General features: G+C 37.4%; 1 protein-coding gene across 24 annotated transcripts in view; it reads right to left on the reverse strand.

Moving 5' to 3' along the window:
* DLG1 (discs large MAGUK scaffold protein 1) overlaps window positions 1-19,223 on the reverse strand; it is a 163,198-nt gene that overhangs the window by 33,177 nt on the left and 110,798 nt on the right. For all 24 annotated transcript variants that reach the window (XM_040612672.1, XM_040612668.1, XM_040612663.1 and 21 more), the window contains 3 exons: window positions 14,510-14,636; window positions 12,186-12,342; window positions 10,925-11,027 (listed from right to left, as the gene is read on the reverse strand). In XM_040612672.1, coding sequence (XP_040468606.1) covers window positions 10,925-11,027; window positions 12,186-12,342; window positions 14,510-14,636 — 387 coding nt within the window. The remainder of the gene's footprint in view (window positions 1-10,924; window positions 11,028-12,185; window positions 12,343-14,509; window positions 14,637-19,223) is intronic.

Consider the following 19,223-nt stretch of genomic DNA (forward strand, 5'->3'; position numbering starts at 1 on the left):
ACTATACCTTATGGGAAGGGCCCAGATGCAGAAAAAGAACAGTCTACTGCTGCTGTGTCACTGCTGCACTGCATGGCCTTTGGTAATTCACCTCATTTTATTCATTTATACCTGAAAAATTATCTTTAAGCCTCTCACCTGTTTCTTGGGTGTTTGGAAGATTAAAGCTCTAAACTCCAAACATACTACACAAATGGTAGCTGAGATTTCTGACATAAGAGTATTGGGGTTTTTAATGCTCCCTGTGTGAAAGCAAAGTAAGCATGGAAAAGACCAGGTAACTGAAACATTTTCTTGTGCTACAGCCTGCTCAATACTGAAAATATCTGCAGTTCTTTGCAAGAGCTACTGGAAAAAACTACAAATTTCCGTTAAGAAAGCCTCATGTGTTGTCTGTTCGAAGAACCAGATTTCCTTCTACGTATCATGTAGTATGTAAGAGAGTTAACAGGGGAGGCTATTCCTTACTATTGCTTAACTCTACTTTATCCTGTGTATTATCTTCAGGTTGCTGGTCTTGCAGTGTCCTGGAGTAATTTAGTTTTTCTCATTGAAACTCCCATAAAGTAAGTGCTGACTGAGTGACAAGGACATCTGCAGGAGTAAGAGAGAGAGTAATTCCTACACAGAAGCTCCTGCTATACCAATAAAGCAAAAAAGGAAACTAATGGGCTAGGACTGAGAAGGCTCTATGCTCAAAAAGAAGGGTGCCAAGAGATGTCATATTTAGGGAAAGCTTAAACACTCTGTGCAGATGGAATCCGGTGAGCTCCTGATGTAGAGCAAGCTAAAAATTTGAGTTATATTCCTCTTACAGAAGGTTTTGGGAGGAACAGGATGGATAGAAATGTCAAAATCATCGGGCTTAGAGCTGAAAAGTAGACAGGATTTTGGTTTCTAAAAAAGAAAGCTTAGTATTAGAGTTCAGTGGTACTGAAACTAAGGCTGGAGACGGAAAGCAAGATAACAGCAGGACTCTAGACAGCATCAGAAAAGGAGTACCAGTTTGGTACCCAAAGGATCAGCACCCATCCCCTTACTGACTAAGTAGGCTTGGTTCAACTTCGGCATCATAAAGCAAAATATGAGCTCTGCTAACTTGTCTAGGAGAGGTCGCATATTTCTATCTGTGTGATTAAGAAGAGCTGGACATCAACTGTCTTTAACACTTTCAATCTCTTATTAAACTGAACGCCACCAATGTCACCTGATAGTTCAGGAAATGTAGAAAATTAGCTGCAGGATAGCAGTCCAAAAACTGCCCACAGCTGCTCCACCTTACATGCTCTATGAGAGGGGAACATCAATAGCCAACAGCAAGACCAGAGACTCAAATTTGAGGTGCATGCGTATCACATGTGATCCATACAACATGCAATTTCATTTTATTACAGAAACACGGAAACTACCTACACACACCTATGTTTTTAATCAATCCCTGCAATAATACCTTACTATTTTTTAAATACAATAAAAAAAGCAGCAAACAAACTACAGAGAAGTAGCATCATATTTACACTAACAAAAGACTTCATATAATGAATGTACCAGAGAGAGATGATTTTGTACAAAACCTCTTAGCTAAAATAACATGAAAACAGAAGTACTAGATAAAACCAAAAGCAGGAACTTGTGTCTCACTGATTAGAAAGCACGTAGTTAAGGATGAGACCTATACAAGCACAGAGGGATACCTTCCCTTCAAGTACTCTCCTATGCTCCAGTATTTTCAATGCTTAAAGAATACCATTGTATGTTTAAACTACAGATTTCATGCAGCTTATCACTAGATTCTCCAAAATGTTAGGGAACAATTTCCCTTACAATTCCATTCTTTCTTATGGGTTATGCATAATATTACACATATAGCGTATGACAAAATTTTTCCACTAAATCACAATGAACAGCACAATAAACTTGCACGTAAATGTGACAAAGCCATACAATGCAACACTGCCGCCACTTCAACATTCCAGAAATTTGGAGCTGAAACAGGCACAGTGAACAAGATAAAATAGGAAACGTTGCTTTCTTGGTTAAGAGGAAATTAAGAGCTCTGCTGAGAAGGAATATGATTGATCTCTGATCTTACATGATCGGGGTAAGCAGACAGAAAGGACATATGCTATTGAATGAAAAAGCAAAACTGACTTTAACTCAGAGTAGTTTGTTCGTAGGAACTCCACCTACAGATATGCTTCCAGTTTCTACAGCCATCACAACACACATTCTGAAATAGCATTTTATTAAGAACTATGGTGGCACAAGAAACACCCTCCAATGAAATTTAAAAAAAAAAAAAAGACCACACGAAAAAACCCAACCACACACAATCCAAACCTCCAATCCTTTCAGGTAAGAATTTCACCAGGATCTGAAACCTGATGTTTATGCAACAGCAGTGAATGACACTTAAGATATCTTCTAATGTTCTGAATTTTAGGAAAGCTGCTGATGCTATACATCAAATAAAGGGTAATAGGTAGTGGGACTAATATGAAATGCAATAAAGTAAGAACATAAGAATAACAGTATCTCTTCTTGGCTAGAATTTTCTCAAAGTTTGCAATAAGTTTAGGGGCAAGGAGAAGCAGTGCCTGCTATCGTAACGTAGAGCTTGAGGAAGTGCAAGCATCTGCTGCTTCAATCCATGGCATTTATCCAACAGTATCCCACCTTCACCAAAGAAAAAGGAACCTAAAGCCTACTCAGGTTTACATAATCAGTTGTTAAGAACATTGGATAGATACATCTGGGCTCAATTTTAAAGTTTAAAATTATACTGGATAAGCAGATGGTGCAAAACTAGACTAAATCTGCTCTATTTCATGTCTGCATGTATTGCACAGCAACAAACAAAAAACGGGGAGGAGCAGGGAGATTAGGAAATCCTGGAAGATTCTTCTGCTCCCAAGCTCCTAAAGTGATATTACCTAGAAAACTGTAATAATGGAATCATAGAAAGGTTCAGGTTGGAAAGGACCTTCAAGATCATCCGGTTCCAACCTCCCTGCCATGGGCAGGGACACCTGTCACTACACCAGGCTGATCAAAGCCCCATCCAGCCTGGCCTTGAACACTGCCAGGAATGGGGCACCCACAACTTCCATTGGCAACTTGTTCCAGTGTCTCACCACCCTCACAGTAAAGAATTTCATCCTAATATCGAATCTAAATCTATCCTCTTTCAGCTTAAAGCCATTATCATTTGTCCTATCACTACACGCCCTTGTAAAAAGTCCTTCTCCAGCTTTCCTGTAGGCTCTCTTTAGGTACTAGAAGGTTGCTATGATGTTTCCTGGAGCCTTCTCCATGCTGAATCACCTCAACTCTCTCATCCTGTTTTCATAGAAGAGGTGCTCCAGTAATGTTTCCCATATCAACATTTACTTTAACAGAAATAAAAACTTTAGAGAAAGGGTCTGACCAGTGAAATTCTCCTGGACTGCGTATCTGGTGCAGAACAAGAGGATAGTGAGACACACAGATATATAGTGAAGAGTCTACACAGGCAGAGGAAGAGAAAAAGAGGCCACAAGGAAAATTAATCTGGTCTGGAACACAGGTTCCAGATGTAAATGGGGCAAAAGAATGGAAGACAAGGGATGGAAAATTCATCAAACAGCACAAAAGGAAAAGCAACTCGAAGAAGCATGGATGTGTGTTCAGGGAACAGATGGCAGCACAGCACTGAAAGGCAGAGATTCTTACATATACTGAACACACAAAGAGCTGAAAAAGTTCACTGTAATTAAAAAAAGTATGCCCCTTGCTTCCCTCTTCCCATCTGTCTACAAAAAGCCCTCCTTTTGCAGGGCCCATTGGATCTGTCACAGCTGGACTCTTGTGCTGACAATTTTATATAAATACTGTTTCGTAATCTTTTCTCCACTCTCAGAATACTCATTTTTCCTCTTCATGGTGCCTCCAAACAGAGAAACGAAGCCTGGTAGGATGACCACCATCACATTGATCTTGTATTGACCTTCCATTTGTTTTCAATTCTAAGCTTGTGAGGCAGGACTGCTACAGCATGTAGATAACTGAAGCTGTATGTATGAGTTCTAGTCAGGTACTACTACCATCCCTTGATTATCTAAATTGGTATTTTATAAATTCATAGGTACTATTCATGTTCTGCACATCTTTTCTTGTTACAGACTGCAACATAAATTTCAGTTGGTGGAGTATAGTAGCATGTTAACACAACCACTCAAAAAACACTAGCAAAGAGATTACCTATAAAATGGATGGACCACAACAAAAACATAAATAATTTTTAAGAGCTATTACTTTGCTTCAATGCTTGTCATTTTATATCCAGATGACCTGAGAGAGACTCGATGCATTCCACATGCTATTGGTGGCATTCATGCACTCTAATGTGTAATGAGCTTGTACCTCATTAATCACTTGAAAGACTAGGCCATGGAATTTCAAAACAGATTAGGAAAATTGCATTTGTATTTAGTTAAGAACATCTCCCTCAGAGCCTGCAAAACTTAGAAAAAGACTAGGTCCAGTCAATGCTGAAGTGAATTCACCAAAAATGTGGAAGGTTTACCATGCACACACAACTTGTAAAAGGCTGAACTGCTCTTAAAGACAGACAAACAATTTTATTTATTAAAGAGCAGGAGTAAGGTTTTAAAGGATTAAAACATGTGTAAGCCGCCTTATAGTATCTATCAGGACTATATATAGCAGAACCCTCCTTCTAATCTTAATGGGTCTGATTTTCAAGGTACTTTAATTGGCTAATCTGGTTTACTTGCAAATTAGTAGAACCAGGTACAAAACAAGCAGGAATAAAAGTCTGGAAGACTAGAGACCACATACCCCAAAACAGGATAAACTTCCCTTTTTTGAATTATTTTGTCAAATATTTTTTTTATTTTATGAAATTGGGATGTACTGATCTTTTAAACAATGTTTGGTTAAAACAATCAATGTTCTCAGCTAGAAAACAAGGGAAGCTCATCCTTTTGATACAAAATAAATACTGAAAACTAAGTTTTGCAAAGGATTATTGGCTTTGTGTTACCCCAGCTGGACTTTAAGAAATAGAAGATTTAAAATACATTTGAAGACAAATGCTCAGAAAATAATCTTAGCTTATATACATGAGAGTGCTACCATTTCCCAGAGCTTAGTTATTCTATTTTGAATTCCACTAGAAAACAGCGTATACATGAAGTGTCACAAACAGAAAAATTGGCCAAATACTGGGCATGGAAAACGTGAGGTCTAAAAAACCTCTCCCCTTCTCTTTTTTTTCTCTGACTCATTAAATGTTTTAAAGACAAGAGAGATTAAAAAATACAAGTTGTCATACTTGGATCTTATTTTCAGTAGACGAATACATCCCTTCAAAACAAACAAAAAAAACACCCACAAAAATCCACCTAAACATCTGGCTAACAAATTATGAGAAGTTTTGATTGAACTATGTATCTTGAATACATTTTGCAAGACAGATTCCTTACTTCCTTTGATAAAGCTAAAAGAAAAATATGTGTTAGCTATCTACAAGAACATTATTAGTCCGAAGCAGGGGTTTTAGAAAAAAATACCTTGAAATCTTCTCTTGAGGTTTTGGCTCCACCTTCTCCTAATCTTACACTGATCCACCCAATCACCTAAGAACACAAAGCTAATCTGATCACTTAACCATCTTACTACTCCTTCAGAAAAGAACTGGGTATATAGAGATGGACTTGATCAGCAGAATTACAAAGAGAAGACCAATGTAAATTCTAGATTCTAAATAACAGGCAGCTGATAACTCATAAAAAAAGGAATCCTGTATTAGTTAAAATTATAATTGTATTTTTTTGTGTGTTAGGTGGATCCTTGGGAAACAAAGCGCTTCTACCCTTTTCTGTCACAACAGGCTTATCTGAATTTTGCCCCTGTTTTGGGGGAAGGGTCAGGTGACCAGTGAATGACTGCTGATGCCAATACACTTTGCCTGCTTCCATGAGCAGGCTTCACAGATAATGCATATGAAACTGTGGTTAACGTTATACACATACTTAATTGCACAGTTCTGATCTATAAGATTATAACTAGGAAAAAAACTTCTATTACACAAAATTATTTTCTATCCAATTTCAACCCAATATATTTTCATATTTTAAATGTATTTCCTCGGCTAATTTTCTTACTTTTAAACACATGCATTTAAGCTCTAATACAGTTATGGTAGCCTACTGGCACCTCATACCTTTTCAGCATGGCAAAATCTTATCTTCCAGAAATTGTGGATTTTGAGGTAACATTATTATTGTCAGCCTCAAAACACATAAGAATATTATAAATTTAAAATTTTAATTTGACTGGACATAACAATGGAAATGTCAATGTGAAATGAGGGGAGATCCCACCAAGGGCTGTACACCTCTGGACAGTCCTACACTTCCCACCTGCTGTTCCTTTCCTCACTACATTCCCTTCAAGCACTGAGAGTCTCATGTTCCTCTATCCCTGCTACATAACATGATCATAATTCTGACCATCTCTGAATCCCCGCTCCCAGGAGATACACATATATCAAGACTGCCTAGAGCTTCAACTCATTCTTCCACGCCAGTATCTCAATTTTTCCTTGCTACCTTACATCTGTAAAAAACCTCAAGAAGGGAAATGGCAGTGTAGTACTGAGGTGTCTGCAGAATCAGGGAGCAACAGGAAAATTAAATGGCTCAGAAACCTCTACAAATGAAAACAGCTTATCAGAACGCTTTTGTGTACTACAGCAACATTACTTTCTTTGAAACTGCTGCAGGTCATGGTACTTCATTTCCAGCGGAACTCACAGTAAAGCAAAAGCCCTTTTTATTCATCAGTGATGTCTTGCAAGGAGATAGAATTCTGTAGTACAAGTGGGGGAATAGGAGAAGCTTCCAAATGAAGAGGAAAATGAGAACAATATACTGACTTCCCCACCACACTTCTACAGGGTTAATTCCCATTTCCCAAACTTCTGCTCTTCTCCCACCATGGACCCCTCCGCTGCAGCATCCAGCCCCAGCAGGTTCAAAGCCACTGATCTCTGCAACTAGGGAGATCGTGTACACACGTGTGTGTGTATGTACCACAAAAGTATGTAGAAGTACAACCCAATAGGTGACTCAATAGATTACAAAAGTAGCTCCTAGATAAGTTGCAAGATAAAGCATGGAATCTACAAGGAGTAAGTCAATTGGCTACAGTAGTGACACTACAGAAGTGGTGCCTGATGTACCAGTCACTTTTATAAACAGGAGAATACCCCTGCAGACCCTATCTGGCTTTTAGCTATCCCAAAGAGCGCTGGTAAGTTGCTGAAAGTTGATTCAGTAAAATAAGAAACATTTTTAAGTAATCTCTCAAACACTGCTGGAAAAGAAATGAATGCCCAGAAGGGTATTTTTAAGAATGACACTATATCTGTTTTCACCTGATTCTATAACGAAGGAATATTTTGGAAATTTAAGCGGGGAGGGAAGTCAGCAATTACGTAATTTGAGCCAGGCTATAATATAAGCAGTATCATTCAAACACATTAGCCTACCCCAAGTCCACTAACTAGTGTTTGATAAACCATAGATTTGAAGGGACAGATATTGAAGAGACAGATATGAAAAATCCAACCCTTTCCATGATAGGATATTTCCAAAGATTAATGTTTCCACAGCCTGCTCAGACTTTTCTATGAGAGAACTTCTTGCAAAAATCCTCTTTTCCCGAGTCTGAGAAGACAGACAAATGAGGAATTTCTGATAGAGCTAATGTGGTAAGATTTAAAATATAAATTAGCATTGCCCACCAAATCTATGAACATACAAACTGTCATATACAATTACAGAGAGTGAAGTGAGCTGGTCCCAAGTGTCTTCCAAATACTCCTATCATACTGAATCTATTTACGCGGTTATAATGAACCCTGATGGATGTCTAAAATCTCCTTGATCTGTCCTAGCTGTCAACATCTTTACAAAATCCTGCTGGATTTATAAATATCAATAAAATACACATGCAATACGAGCAGTTACAACTGATGCTCTTCACCTTCACAAAGACATGAGACATACCAATGATGAACAATGATTTTATGAACTCTTCATTTTAATAATTGTTAGCCTTTTATTTGAATGGCATAAACAAAAAGTGGAGATATATATATATATGTATCTATATAAAAAATTCCCAAATTAAATGAAATGAGGGGAAAAGAAGACTATCTGCAGCTATAATTTAGGAAATATGAAGAGAACCAAAGAACGTACGCACTTTTATCAAGCACACTCAATCACATGGATGATATTTTCTATTTGGAAAGACAAATCTCAGACTGCTTTCCTATGATAATAAACAAACAGTGACCTTTAAGGGAATATTTTTTTTACTTATCTCTAACATGTAAACAGTGAATTTCTGATACAACTTACCTCCCACACCAGATCTGAAAGAAGCTGGAGTTCCATTCAACCCCTTTTTACAAGGAGTAAGAAAAATGCAAGCAGAGACGTCAAACAAAGTCAAGACATTAGTAACTAAAGCTCTCTGAGGTAGGTTGGCCACGTGTCAATTCATCCTTTGCCTCCAAACTACAATGGATCTCGATCTCCTAGTTACACTTTCCCTTCATGGCATACTTCAAAAGGGTAGAGTAAGCCCTAACAAGCTTGCAGCATCTTCACTCCAAATAGATATTTTAAGTGCTATTTCATAAAGTCAGGAAGGCCAAACATCTTAAAAGTGTTCTTTCATTAACTTGTCAGATGTCTGCCTGTAATGTAGGATAATTCAAGTAACATCTCCCACATGCATCCTCTCAAATGGACCCTATAATTCTTTGAGAACTGCATTCTCAGCACAGCTCAACTACAGTCTTGTGCTGAATGCTTCAGTAATCACAAAGGAATGAGTACAGCGCTAGGTTTGAAGTCTACAGGCGACAGTCACTGAGAAATTTCTAAAAGGCAGCATATGTTGCTCTGGGCAAATCTCTGCAATGACACAAAAACCCATCAGTCAGCCAAGCACCTCAATACATGTTTCAAGTAAGTTAGTTATCTACTTGGACAAGTGGTAATGAAGAAAGCTGTTACTTCCAATGCAAAAAGAGCAGGAAACATTCAAAATGCTTTCTCTTAATCTAAAAGAAAAAGAATTCTGGCTTTCAGAACATGAAGGGATTCCTTTCTTTTTAAAGCCTGAATCCCAGAAAGAGAAGACTGAAAACCTGCTGCTTTTGTGTGAAGTTTGGATACATTTTTTGGCAAGGAAAAGGGGGGGGGGGGGGGGGGGGGGAGAGGAGGATAAAAAAAAAAGGAAAAAAAAATACTTCTTTGTCCTGGATATAATCTACCAGAGAAACATTTGTTCTGCTACTAGGAGCCACATCCCAATGTATCTTCCTGGCAGAAGAAACAGTGACCAAGAATACCCTCTTGAACAAAAAAAAGTGGCCAGATGCCACAAAGGACAACTCATGGGCAAATAAAAGCACAAGTTTTGTTTCTCACTAAGGTGAGGGATCCCTATGCAAGGATCAAAAAGGTGTAACAATTTGACCCAAAGCAGAGAATAGGTCAAATATGTATCAACAGAAATATTTGACAACTCTGACACAAAGCCAAAGCAAATATTCCAGAAACAATGCTGACCTTACTCTTCTTTCTAAAAGGAAGTCTCAGAGTGAGCACTGCTAGAAAACAAATCCCAGAACAGAGCAATCTACACATTCAATGTGAGCAGGATGCACACCCCCTCACCACAATACAGACATTGACAGCATGGGCTGGCTGCAGGGATTTGACCATGAACCAGACACAAACAGATCAGTTTTATTTATTACTGACAGAGCTCCTGGGTCAGTGGAGATAGAGGATGTTGATGCAGGGGTACAGGGAAGCGAATGTGAAAGCTAATGTTTCAAAGACTTGGGGAAGACAGGATAAAAGAAACATGATAGAAGAGCAGAAATAAAGACTGAAAAGTGTGCTACCATCAGCCACCTAACAATTTCAGATGAAGGAAGCAGTCCTGCTCGATGTCCAGTCCTGAAAAAACACCTACACTTACCCCTTGCCAGTACTGTTAAAGGAAAGATTTAAGCAGACAAGTCACTGCAAGGAAGATTTAGTGATGGGCCATCCAATTTACTAAAATTGGACAAAGCCATTGATCATCACAGTTCACCATAAAACATCAAAAATGTCTTATTATATAGATAAACAATAATACATGGGTTTACAGATTCAAGGTAAGCATATAATTTCAGACTACTGAATTTTTTATACAAAGGCATTTCAAACATGCTGTAGAAATACAAGAGGACAAATATGTGTGTTGTGATGATGTACTATTACTTGGTTTCTGCAGAACACACAAGGATGGTTAATCAGCATCAGCTGCAGTCTAATCTGGACCAGAATAAATTGCTGGATAAACAGAAATACCAGCACAGTATGAAACAGAGGAATGAAAACCTGATAGTCTCTTTAGTTCATCTGAATCATCATAACAGAGAACGGATTAGTCTTTTATCCTCCTACCACTAAGAAAAAGAAAACAATCATATTAAAGAGTAAAGACAACTGTGAAATACAAAAATAATAATGTGGTATTTCTACTAAGTTCTGGATTTACCAGCTTAATTTTCATGTTATGGCAGAGTTAATATTTACTGAAGAAATCAAAATTCTGAACATGATCACAGCAAAAAACATACCAAGCCATGGCACCAATGCTTACACATATTCCTATCTGGTCACTTGAAATTATGCTAAAAGGTTATGTGTCAACATCTATTGCTTTATTTGTTTCTCCTCTCCTCAAAAGAGGGGTTAGGCGTGGGGTGGGGGGACATTGGATATTGTATTTCTCTGAGTTTCAAATTGTAGAAGTGAACTTCAACATGTGAGGCAACCCTTACCTTCTGGACGGTACTGAGCTACAATAGTTACTGCTTGGCCTGCATTCTTGAGGGCTGCTGCTGCCTGTTCATGGGTTGCTGCTTTTAGATCTACTCCATTTACCTACGAGTAATACAACAAAGCTCTTTATCAAAATAAATGTTTGTGTTTATCACCACAGAACATAAAAAAAAAATAACTGGACACAAACTAGTTTCCATGACGTAATATTGGAAATGGGAAAAACGCACAAGCTAGTTAATACAAAGGTTACTGATCCTTACTGAAATTCAAGACAATAAATCCTCTTTCACATACACCCCTCTTAAGAAATACTGTAATCATCATAGTGCATCACTTAATGAACTTGTATTTGCCAGGTCAATTTTATCCTTGTTTGAGACTACCTTCTTTCTTTTTAAGGAGACACAGAGAATGTTACTTTGTGTGATGGTTCACCTCACCTTTCTACAACAAAGCTTCAGGGATCTCCTTAGCCAAAGCATGCTTGCAGACCATTATGTTTAACATCTAGGGACAGACTACACTCTCTGTGGGTCTGGCCTTGTTTTCAATGCAGCACATTTTAAAACAGTGTTAGAAAAAAACTGAAGCAGAGAATGTGTGTGTCACATTTTAGACCAAAAGCATTTTTCACAGTTCAAACTAAAGATGCACTTCAGTATCAGGATTTTAGTAACAGCAGAGCCAAAATTTAAACAGGAAAAAAAATCCTCTTAAATAACTACCAAATTACATTGTAATTGTCCAAAGACATTATTCTCCATAAATTAAGGCATTTCACAAAGAAACGCACAAAATCCTTATGACCCTAGTACTAACACAGAAAAAGCCCTTAGAGAGGTATGAGATGGATCTACTTAAGACTGATGTGAAGTTTAGCAGTTACTCCATGAAGTAACCAATTTCAGACACTATTGCCAAGTGTCTCCTCCTCATCTCATTTCTGACACCTGCATTCTTTCAATTTGGACATACACACGCCCCAGCTACCAGACTAAGATAAGTTAATGTCTTCACTGAATATTGTCACTGAGTATCTCCGAGAAAGTGCCATTTTAATTAGGTTACAGATGAGAAACTGAGGCAGACTAAAGTTCCCCAAGATACTCTGGAAGAATATATTGGCATCTGTTCCATTGTCTCAAATTTAGCTCAGTTAAAATGATACTCATTGCATTTAAATCATTAACTGGCATTAATATCCAGGGAGGGGAAAACTTTTGCTGCTGTTTAAATAAAAGAAGCAAGGAATCCTACAGAAATAATACGATCTCCTTTCCTAAGCTCTCCACTCAGGTCAGCGGGCCCTCCTGCAAGGATGAAAGAGATGAAAATTCCTTCTCCATCTTCTCCTCCAACAATGTTGAAACCAAGCCCTGTAGATCCTCGATGCAGGACAACCTTTCTAGGCTCTCTGAATGAAAGAGAGGAATACAAAATCTTGGTCATTAGATGCAAGTAAAATAAACAACTAGAAAAGCTAAATTTTCCGAGAGAAGTACTGTTGAAAATTTAGGTATTAGAAGTTAGACATTCTTCAAAGCAACAATGATATGTGTTCCAACACACACACCCCACTCCAACCCTGCCCCTACAAAGCTTAGACTTCCAAATAATAGCTTTATTATTTGTATGCTTTCAATTCTGCTTCTAGATGCAACACAAAATCGCCCTCCCTGTTGTTAGGTGAACGGACCACTCCATAGCCATATATGTACTCTAAATTCCTATTATGCTACAATCCCATTCAGCACTAAATGTCATTATTTAACACTTCCTATATTGTTCAAGAGTCTCAATATAGCTCACAGTCTTATTCTAATAGTAATAGCAAGCAACAAAAACACTATTTTCCCTTTCTGAAACTTAAAGAACAAATACTAATGGAAACACCAGTAATGAAAAAATACGTCCTTACGGCTTTAACTTCACTTCACTTGCTCAAGCAATAAATAGAGCAAAGAATAATTCAAGCAGTATGCACAACATTTTTAAAAAATCATAATCAGAATTTATGACATTCCCAAATACATTTGCAATTTATTTGCAGCAACTGCAACTTAAAAAGTTAAATCTGAACCAAGTTGTTACATTCTTTTTATAGGATCCCCTCCTGACTTGAATGAAGAGAGGAAAGAAGAAACATTGATCCAGTTAAAACAAGGCAAATCAACTTCTAACGCAGAAACACTCCTTCCAAAACTCTACTAACCGGCTAATTGACCCAATATGAGAAAATCATAAATTATTTCAGAAACAGACATTTCTAATAAAGCAGAGCAACTGTGCACTGCATTTGAAAAATCACTAGAGAGCACTAAAGAACAATTAATGGACATTCTTAAGTATTTGGAGACATTAATTATTAATTTACAGAACAAACCAGGAAGCTGTATTTTTTCCAAAACAAAAAGTATCATCTAGTCCATTCTTTAGAAATCACACATTATTTGCACCAATTCTTAAATCAACTTAGTGTCAAATTCTTAAACTTCACTCCTTATCAACTAATATATTCATTTTTTTCAGAGTACTGTTTTATTGCAAATACATTACATTGTGAACACCTACATATATTGCTCTGGATCACACTAATATATTAACAAAAATGCTGCAGTTAGAGAACATAAATATGCAGTCTCTTAAAATACTACTCAAAATTTCTAAACCTCTTTTTGAGATGGAATGGAAGATGGAAGGTAATATAAAGAATATCATATCAAGACTTCTCTGAATAGCCTTCGTATTTCAGAAGAAACCTAAAAACTTCCTTTTTAAAGGAAAGCTGTAAAACCAGAAGTTCAGCAATGCTATCAGCAGGACAGAATCACTTTGGCTTGTATGTCTAACTAACCATAAGTTAAAAATAACAAGAAAAACATATCCTACCTTGCAATTCACTAAAATTCATTCTCCAATTTACACCACTTAAATTTCAATCCTGGGTAGACCCTCCCTCAGAAACTGAGCAACATTATCTGTATCAGCTGACGGTGTGACACAATTCAGCAACAACATACTGAAAATGCAGTATAACACCCTTATACTTGCAGAACAGAAGGTAACAAAACTAGAAGTTTCCCTTTACCAGCAATGATGAACAAAGGATTAATGCAATCTACTGAATCTGTGAAGGAATGAAAGCTCTGTTAATGGGAAAGGATAAAAATCTTTCTAGCCTTTCTGGATTTACAAATCCATCAAAACAAACCCTTGTCTGGGTGGGGGTTGGGGGAGAAAAAACATTGTTGGCTTTAAAATAAGACATAATTTTTTTGTCTGCTCGTACTACATCCTATAAAAAGCTCAGTCAACTCATGGAGCTCTTAGCAGGGCATTCTGATTGTAATGCTATTCCTGGACTGATATATCATGTGCACGAGTGCATGCGTGTGTATACACACACTACACACACACACAAATAGATCTAGTTTTCTCCTTACAACAATGCTTACAAGTGTTAAGAAAGTAACGTTTATTTCTTGAAATAAACCACAGTATTCAACAGTATTTTGCCCACAAATGCCTCCTACTGCTTCCCTGGTTAACTACTTTGACATGCAGCTTTTGTTATTCATTACCTGGTAATCTCATCATCTCCAAGCATTCCCTTGGGGATTGGTGAATATCGCCCTGGTGATGCTGGGGGCAGGGACTGTCCCAAATAGGCAGATGGAGTGATATGGTTATCCACTGGCTGAGAATAAGCTTCATAGAGGGAGGGGAAAAAAAAAATAAGCATTAAGGCAATAAGGAAAAAGAGCTGGATGAAATGAAGTATTGCAATTAGAGACCTCTTCTAAAACCAAAATGTAACAGTTCAAATGATACATTATAAATAACATAGTTCTAAAATACTGTGTCACAACTACACATTCCCCAGTTTACTCACACTAAGTAAACAATATTTTTAGTTTGTTTGTGTCTCAAATAAACCTTTTTTTAAAACAGACACTGTGGATAGCTGAAGCCCATGAGGGCACTCTGGAGATTCATCTGTTTTTAAAGTTGTCTTTAACTTGACTTAAGTCAATTAAGAATTTCGGTTTCTTAAAATCGCTATGTTGAAGCACCAGTGAAAAATAAAACATTTTAATGTTACACTTCTAAACTGCCAAGCTGCCTACCTCTTTCTATTCAATGCTTTGATGCAGAGCATCCTAGCATCTCCAGAATACTCCAGGCCATTCTGACTAACAGGTCTGAACAAAATGGAATGTTAACATTTCCTAGACACTGAACAAACCCATCTTTAATAGCATAGGTGCTGGTAGTGAGGCTACTCTGGGCTCAGCCGACAGCACATATTAGGAAACAAAGGTAGAATTAGTCTACCTCCCATTCTTCAAGGTAAGAGGCATCAATTTACTGAAAGGAGTAAACAAGCCAGTGCAAAAAAAAATCTCAACTGTACTGCAATTGCCAGTTGCCTTATTCACAGGTTCATTCATTAAAACTAGAAAGAAGTATTAAAAAAGGATTTATCCTGTGCATGAAGTGCGTATGTTTTACCTAAGCCACAACACACATGCTAGAAAAATCTAGCATCTTAATGATTTCCATTGATGGAAAATATTCTACAATTCCAGTACAGCTGTTCCAATAAATAATTAAGAGGGTGCATCAGATTTCCAAGTTAAGCACATCAATTTTAAGTGTTTATTCACCAGATGTAGTCATACCCACTGTCTCCTATTACAAAGCATATTCTAAAACCGAAAATCTTTTTGCTGCTATAGGTGCTTCAACATTTGAGGCTTAAACATGGAGGACGGGGACACTTCACAGATTCAAAATTATTTAGATTTGCCAGTCTCTCTTTGCTCTTACTTGCTTACTGCATGATGTGGTACCTGAACTTTGTGAAGTTACACTAAACCCAAAGCTTTTTAACTGAATAGCCATGACACAGATTGTAGAAGAGACCTGCATATTCTCCTTTTTTCTTTTTAAACCACTGGCAGAACATTTGCATTATATACAAATGTCAAGAGTATTTTTATGTGAGAGACTTACTAAATAGCCAGCTTTCAAACCACCCAATCTGTGCTGGATTGCTTCTGTATTATTCTGGATTCCTAGTAAGCCTGTGTGCAGTAAATTCCATACATATATCACATCAACATTGTCTTACCCTGATCAATGGTCTAATAAAAGACATACCAAGCCAGATAGGGAACAACCTATAGTACCTTAATAGCTGACACAAAACATCTGGTATACCTGATTAGCCGGATTGCTTCTCATTCTTTAAAGCTTTGTCACAGTATTAGAATTTTTCAGTTTTCTAAAGCGTTTTCAGCAAGCATTAAAATCTACTGCTAACCGTTTACGTAGTTCAAAAGCAGTAAGCTGATAAAAGTAATTAAGTGTGTTAGTCTGACACACCAGCCCTCAGCGAGTTGCATGCTCTGGTCTGGGACTCTGCAGAACTTTTGGAAAGGGCAGCTCTGGATTCACAAGCAGTTTCAGCAAAATTCAGAATCTGGGTGCAAGAGGCAGCCTGTCCCCTTCTACATCACAGGCAAAAAGAAGCTTCCTCAAGTTAGCTTCATGAGGTCTACAGCAAAGAGAACACTGCTTTTGCTAAAACCAAATGATCAACAAAAGCATTCATATCTGAGAATTCCCTAATTAGGAGCTGTTCAAGACGCATGACTCCTAAAACCATTTTTCAGAACAGCTGTAAAATCATGTACATTGCACCTGCATCCCTGCAGGGATTTGAAGACTACAGATTCCACTATTTAATTCTGTCTTCCCTGGCACTGGTAACAAGATTTGGACAGTTTACGTCAATTTCAAAAGTTGGTTTTTAGCCACACTGGAGTTTTGGCAACAGATTTTCACAATGATCACCAAACCATACAGCAATATTTACTTTTCAATGGAAAAAATGTATCTTTTCATGTAACTGTACATTTCCATGTCCTTGTACGTACTTTTTGTTTAAAGCAAGTGATTCTTTAAAAAATGACTACTGTACATATAGTTAATTTGGTTTTCCTCAAAAAATTTTACAGCTAAAGCACAAAAAAATGGAACGCAGCTTTACGAGCTCTTTTCCAAGTAGTGGAAAATGGATTTTGATTGAAAAAAAGCTAACAACTGTAGCACAGTATAGCAGCTCTGTACATTCTGTTCATGCACTAAATATTCTCATTTCACAAAATGAATTTCCAATTGCTTTTAACAAGTCAGTGGCAGCTATAATGATGCATATTTTACAGGAAGTAATTAGATTTTTCATAACAAATTCTACATTTATTGACTTACATTACTTTTAATTTGATTGTTTTTAAGGTTCCTAAAGCTTTTAACCACATCATGTTCAGAAACACACATACCATCCAATAGTGTCACATATTCTTATTTTTTAGATTTTGTATCCTTTCACCGTATAACTAAAAACCAAGCTATCAAGCAATATAACAGTTTATTATTTCAGACACGTAGAGAGCTCCACGTCAGCACTGACTACGTTAATAAAGTTCTACATATGCTATTTGCTCAGAGAAGTCAGGTCCTTTCTCAAGACTGGTGGTATTCTCGGTGCTACGGAAGCAAACCTAAAAGGCATATGGAGCTCCCACAAAGCCACGTGCCTGTGTCTTTCCTAAAACTGTCTTACCTGGAGATTATACCTGACAAGTATTCATGAGGAACATGATAGGAGTTTAGACCTGATTTAGGATTAATTTGCCTTTTATTTCTAGTTCCAAGTAACTATTATTACTGATGTAACTGATAGGATGAATGGAAAATTACATGCATAAAACGAACTTGTTTTGACAGGAAAAGTCGAAGACTGTCAAGGAGAAATTCCATCTCCAAATCCACCCCTCTTCCCCCCTTGACATAGCACAGTTCTACAAAAAAAGGAAATGGAAGAATTCCTATTATTTCCTTATTATCTGCAAACTGAAGACACCAATCACAAGTACAGAATGTAAAATGGGAAATAAAATTAAAGCTTTATTATCATTTACTGTTATTCTGTATTCTTCTCTTCTTATATTTATACCATTGAAGGAACAATAAGGCATTTATGTCTCCAGTGAGGAAACTGATTGTTTCCTACTTTGCAGTATTTTAGTTCTCAGGGTGAAAATACTGTACCAATGCATGCACATACACACAAGGGAAAAATACTTTAGAACTGACTAGGAGTCAAAAATACATCATTAATAACGTCTTCAAAGGAAGGCTGTATAAGAAGCACATCCTCTGTCTCTCAAAAACTGTGTAGTCACTTTGCCGATTCTGATATTCTACAATATGCACTGTAAAAGGTAACACCGGTGTTTTTAAATAGCAAGTTCTAGATCTTAACGATATTTCAACTGAATAACTTTAAAAGCATTTATACCAAGAAGTTACTGGACATTTGTTCCAGGAACCATTTAATGACCAACATTTATATATAGATACTGGGCCATTTTAAACTCCCCTCTGACATATGACCTACTACAGGAGACTAATACCTATGATTACCAAATGCACAAATCTGTTTAGCTGCCAATGGTGCTAGCCAGCTGGGTGGCTTCAGTCCACAGGACCATCCCACCTACAGTGCTGCTGTTCCTCTGCATACCATGAACACAGGGATTTCTTTGTTGAATTTCCATGTTTCCTATACTGCAAGTTCTTGTCTTTCCATGTCTCAGAGTCTGGATGCCACATAAGAGAACAGTACACAAAAGGCAATGCGTTCAGAAAGATCAATCTTTCATAATTGCATTCTTCCTGAGATCAGCGTAGAGTAACTGTTTAAATTAGCAATCTGCACCTCAAGGGTTAAAAGGAAAAAAAAAACCCACAGAAGCAACAGAACAGGCATAGCAATCAACGATTCAGGACTGTCAAGGGCTGCGGTCAAACTTTGATCGCCCATACACATACCAGTCTCCAGAGCTACTGCACGCAACCCTGAGCTATTTTTTCCACATTCATTCCCTGCTAAATGCTCTGGTCTCAGACAGCCCCAACTCTTCTTCAACAAGATTTTCAACATCAACTTCCCCCACAGGCAGCCAGAAACTGTTCACTCACTCTGATAAATATCAAATGACCAAGGTCAATTGTCAGCACTAAGTGCACATCGTTGGCAGGATGTGTACTCTCCTCAATAAATACTGCCATAAATCAGAATCTCAGAAACCTCTTGATCAAATGTTCCTTGATTCAGACACTAACCCCAAAGAAATATCAAATGATTCAATTATCTACATGGATGCTAACTTATTGTGTCCCATCTTTTGCACCATCAGACCACCTGACAAGACCTATTACTGT

Source organism: Falco naumanni, chromosome 13, assembly GCF_017639655.2.
Source record: "Falco naumanni isolate bFalNau1 chromosome 13, bFalNau1.pat, whole genome shotgun sequence".
Lineage (NCBI taxonomy): Eukaryota > Metazoa > Chordata > Aves > Falconiformes > Falconidae > Falco > Falco naumanni.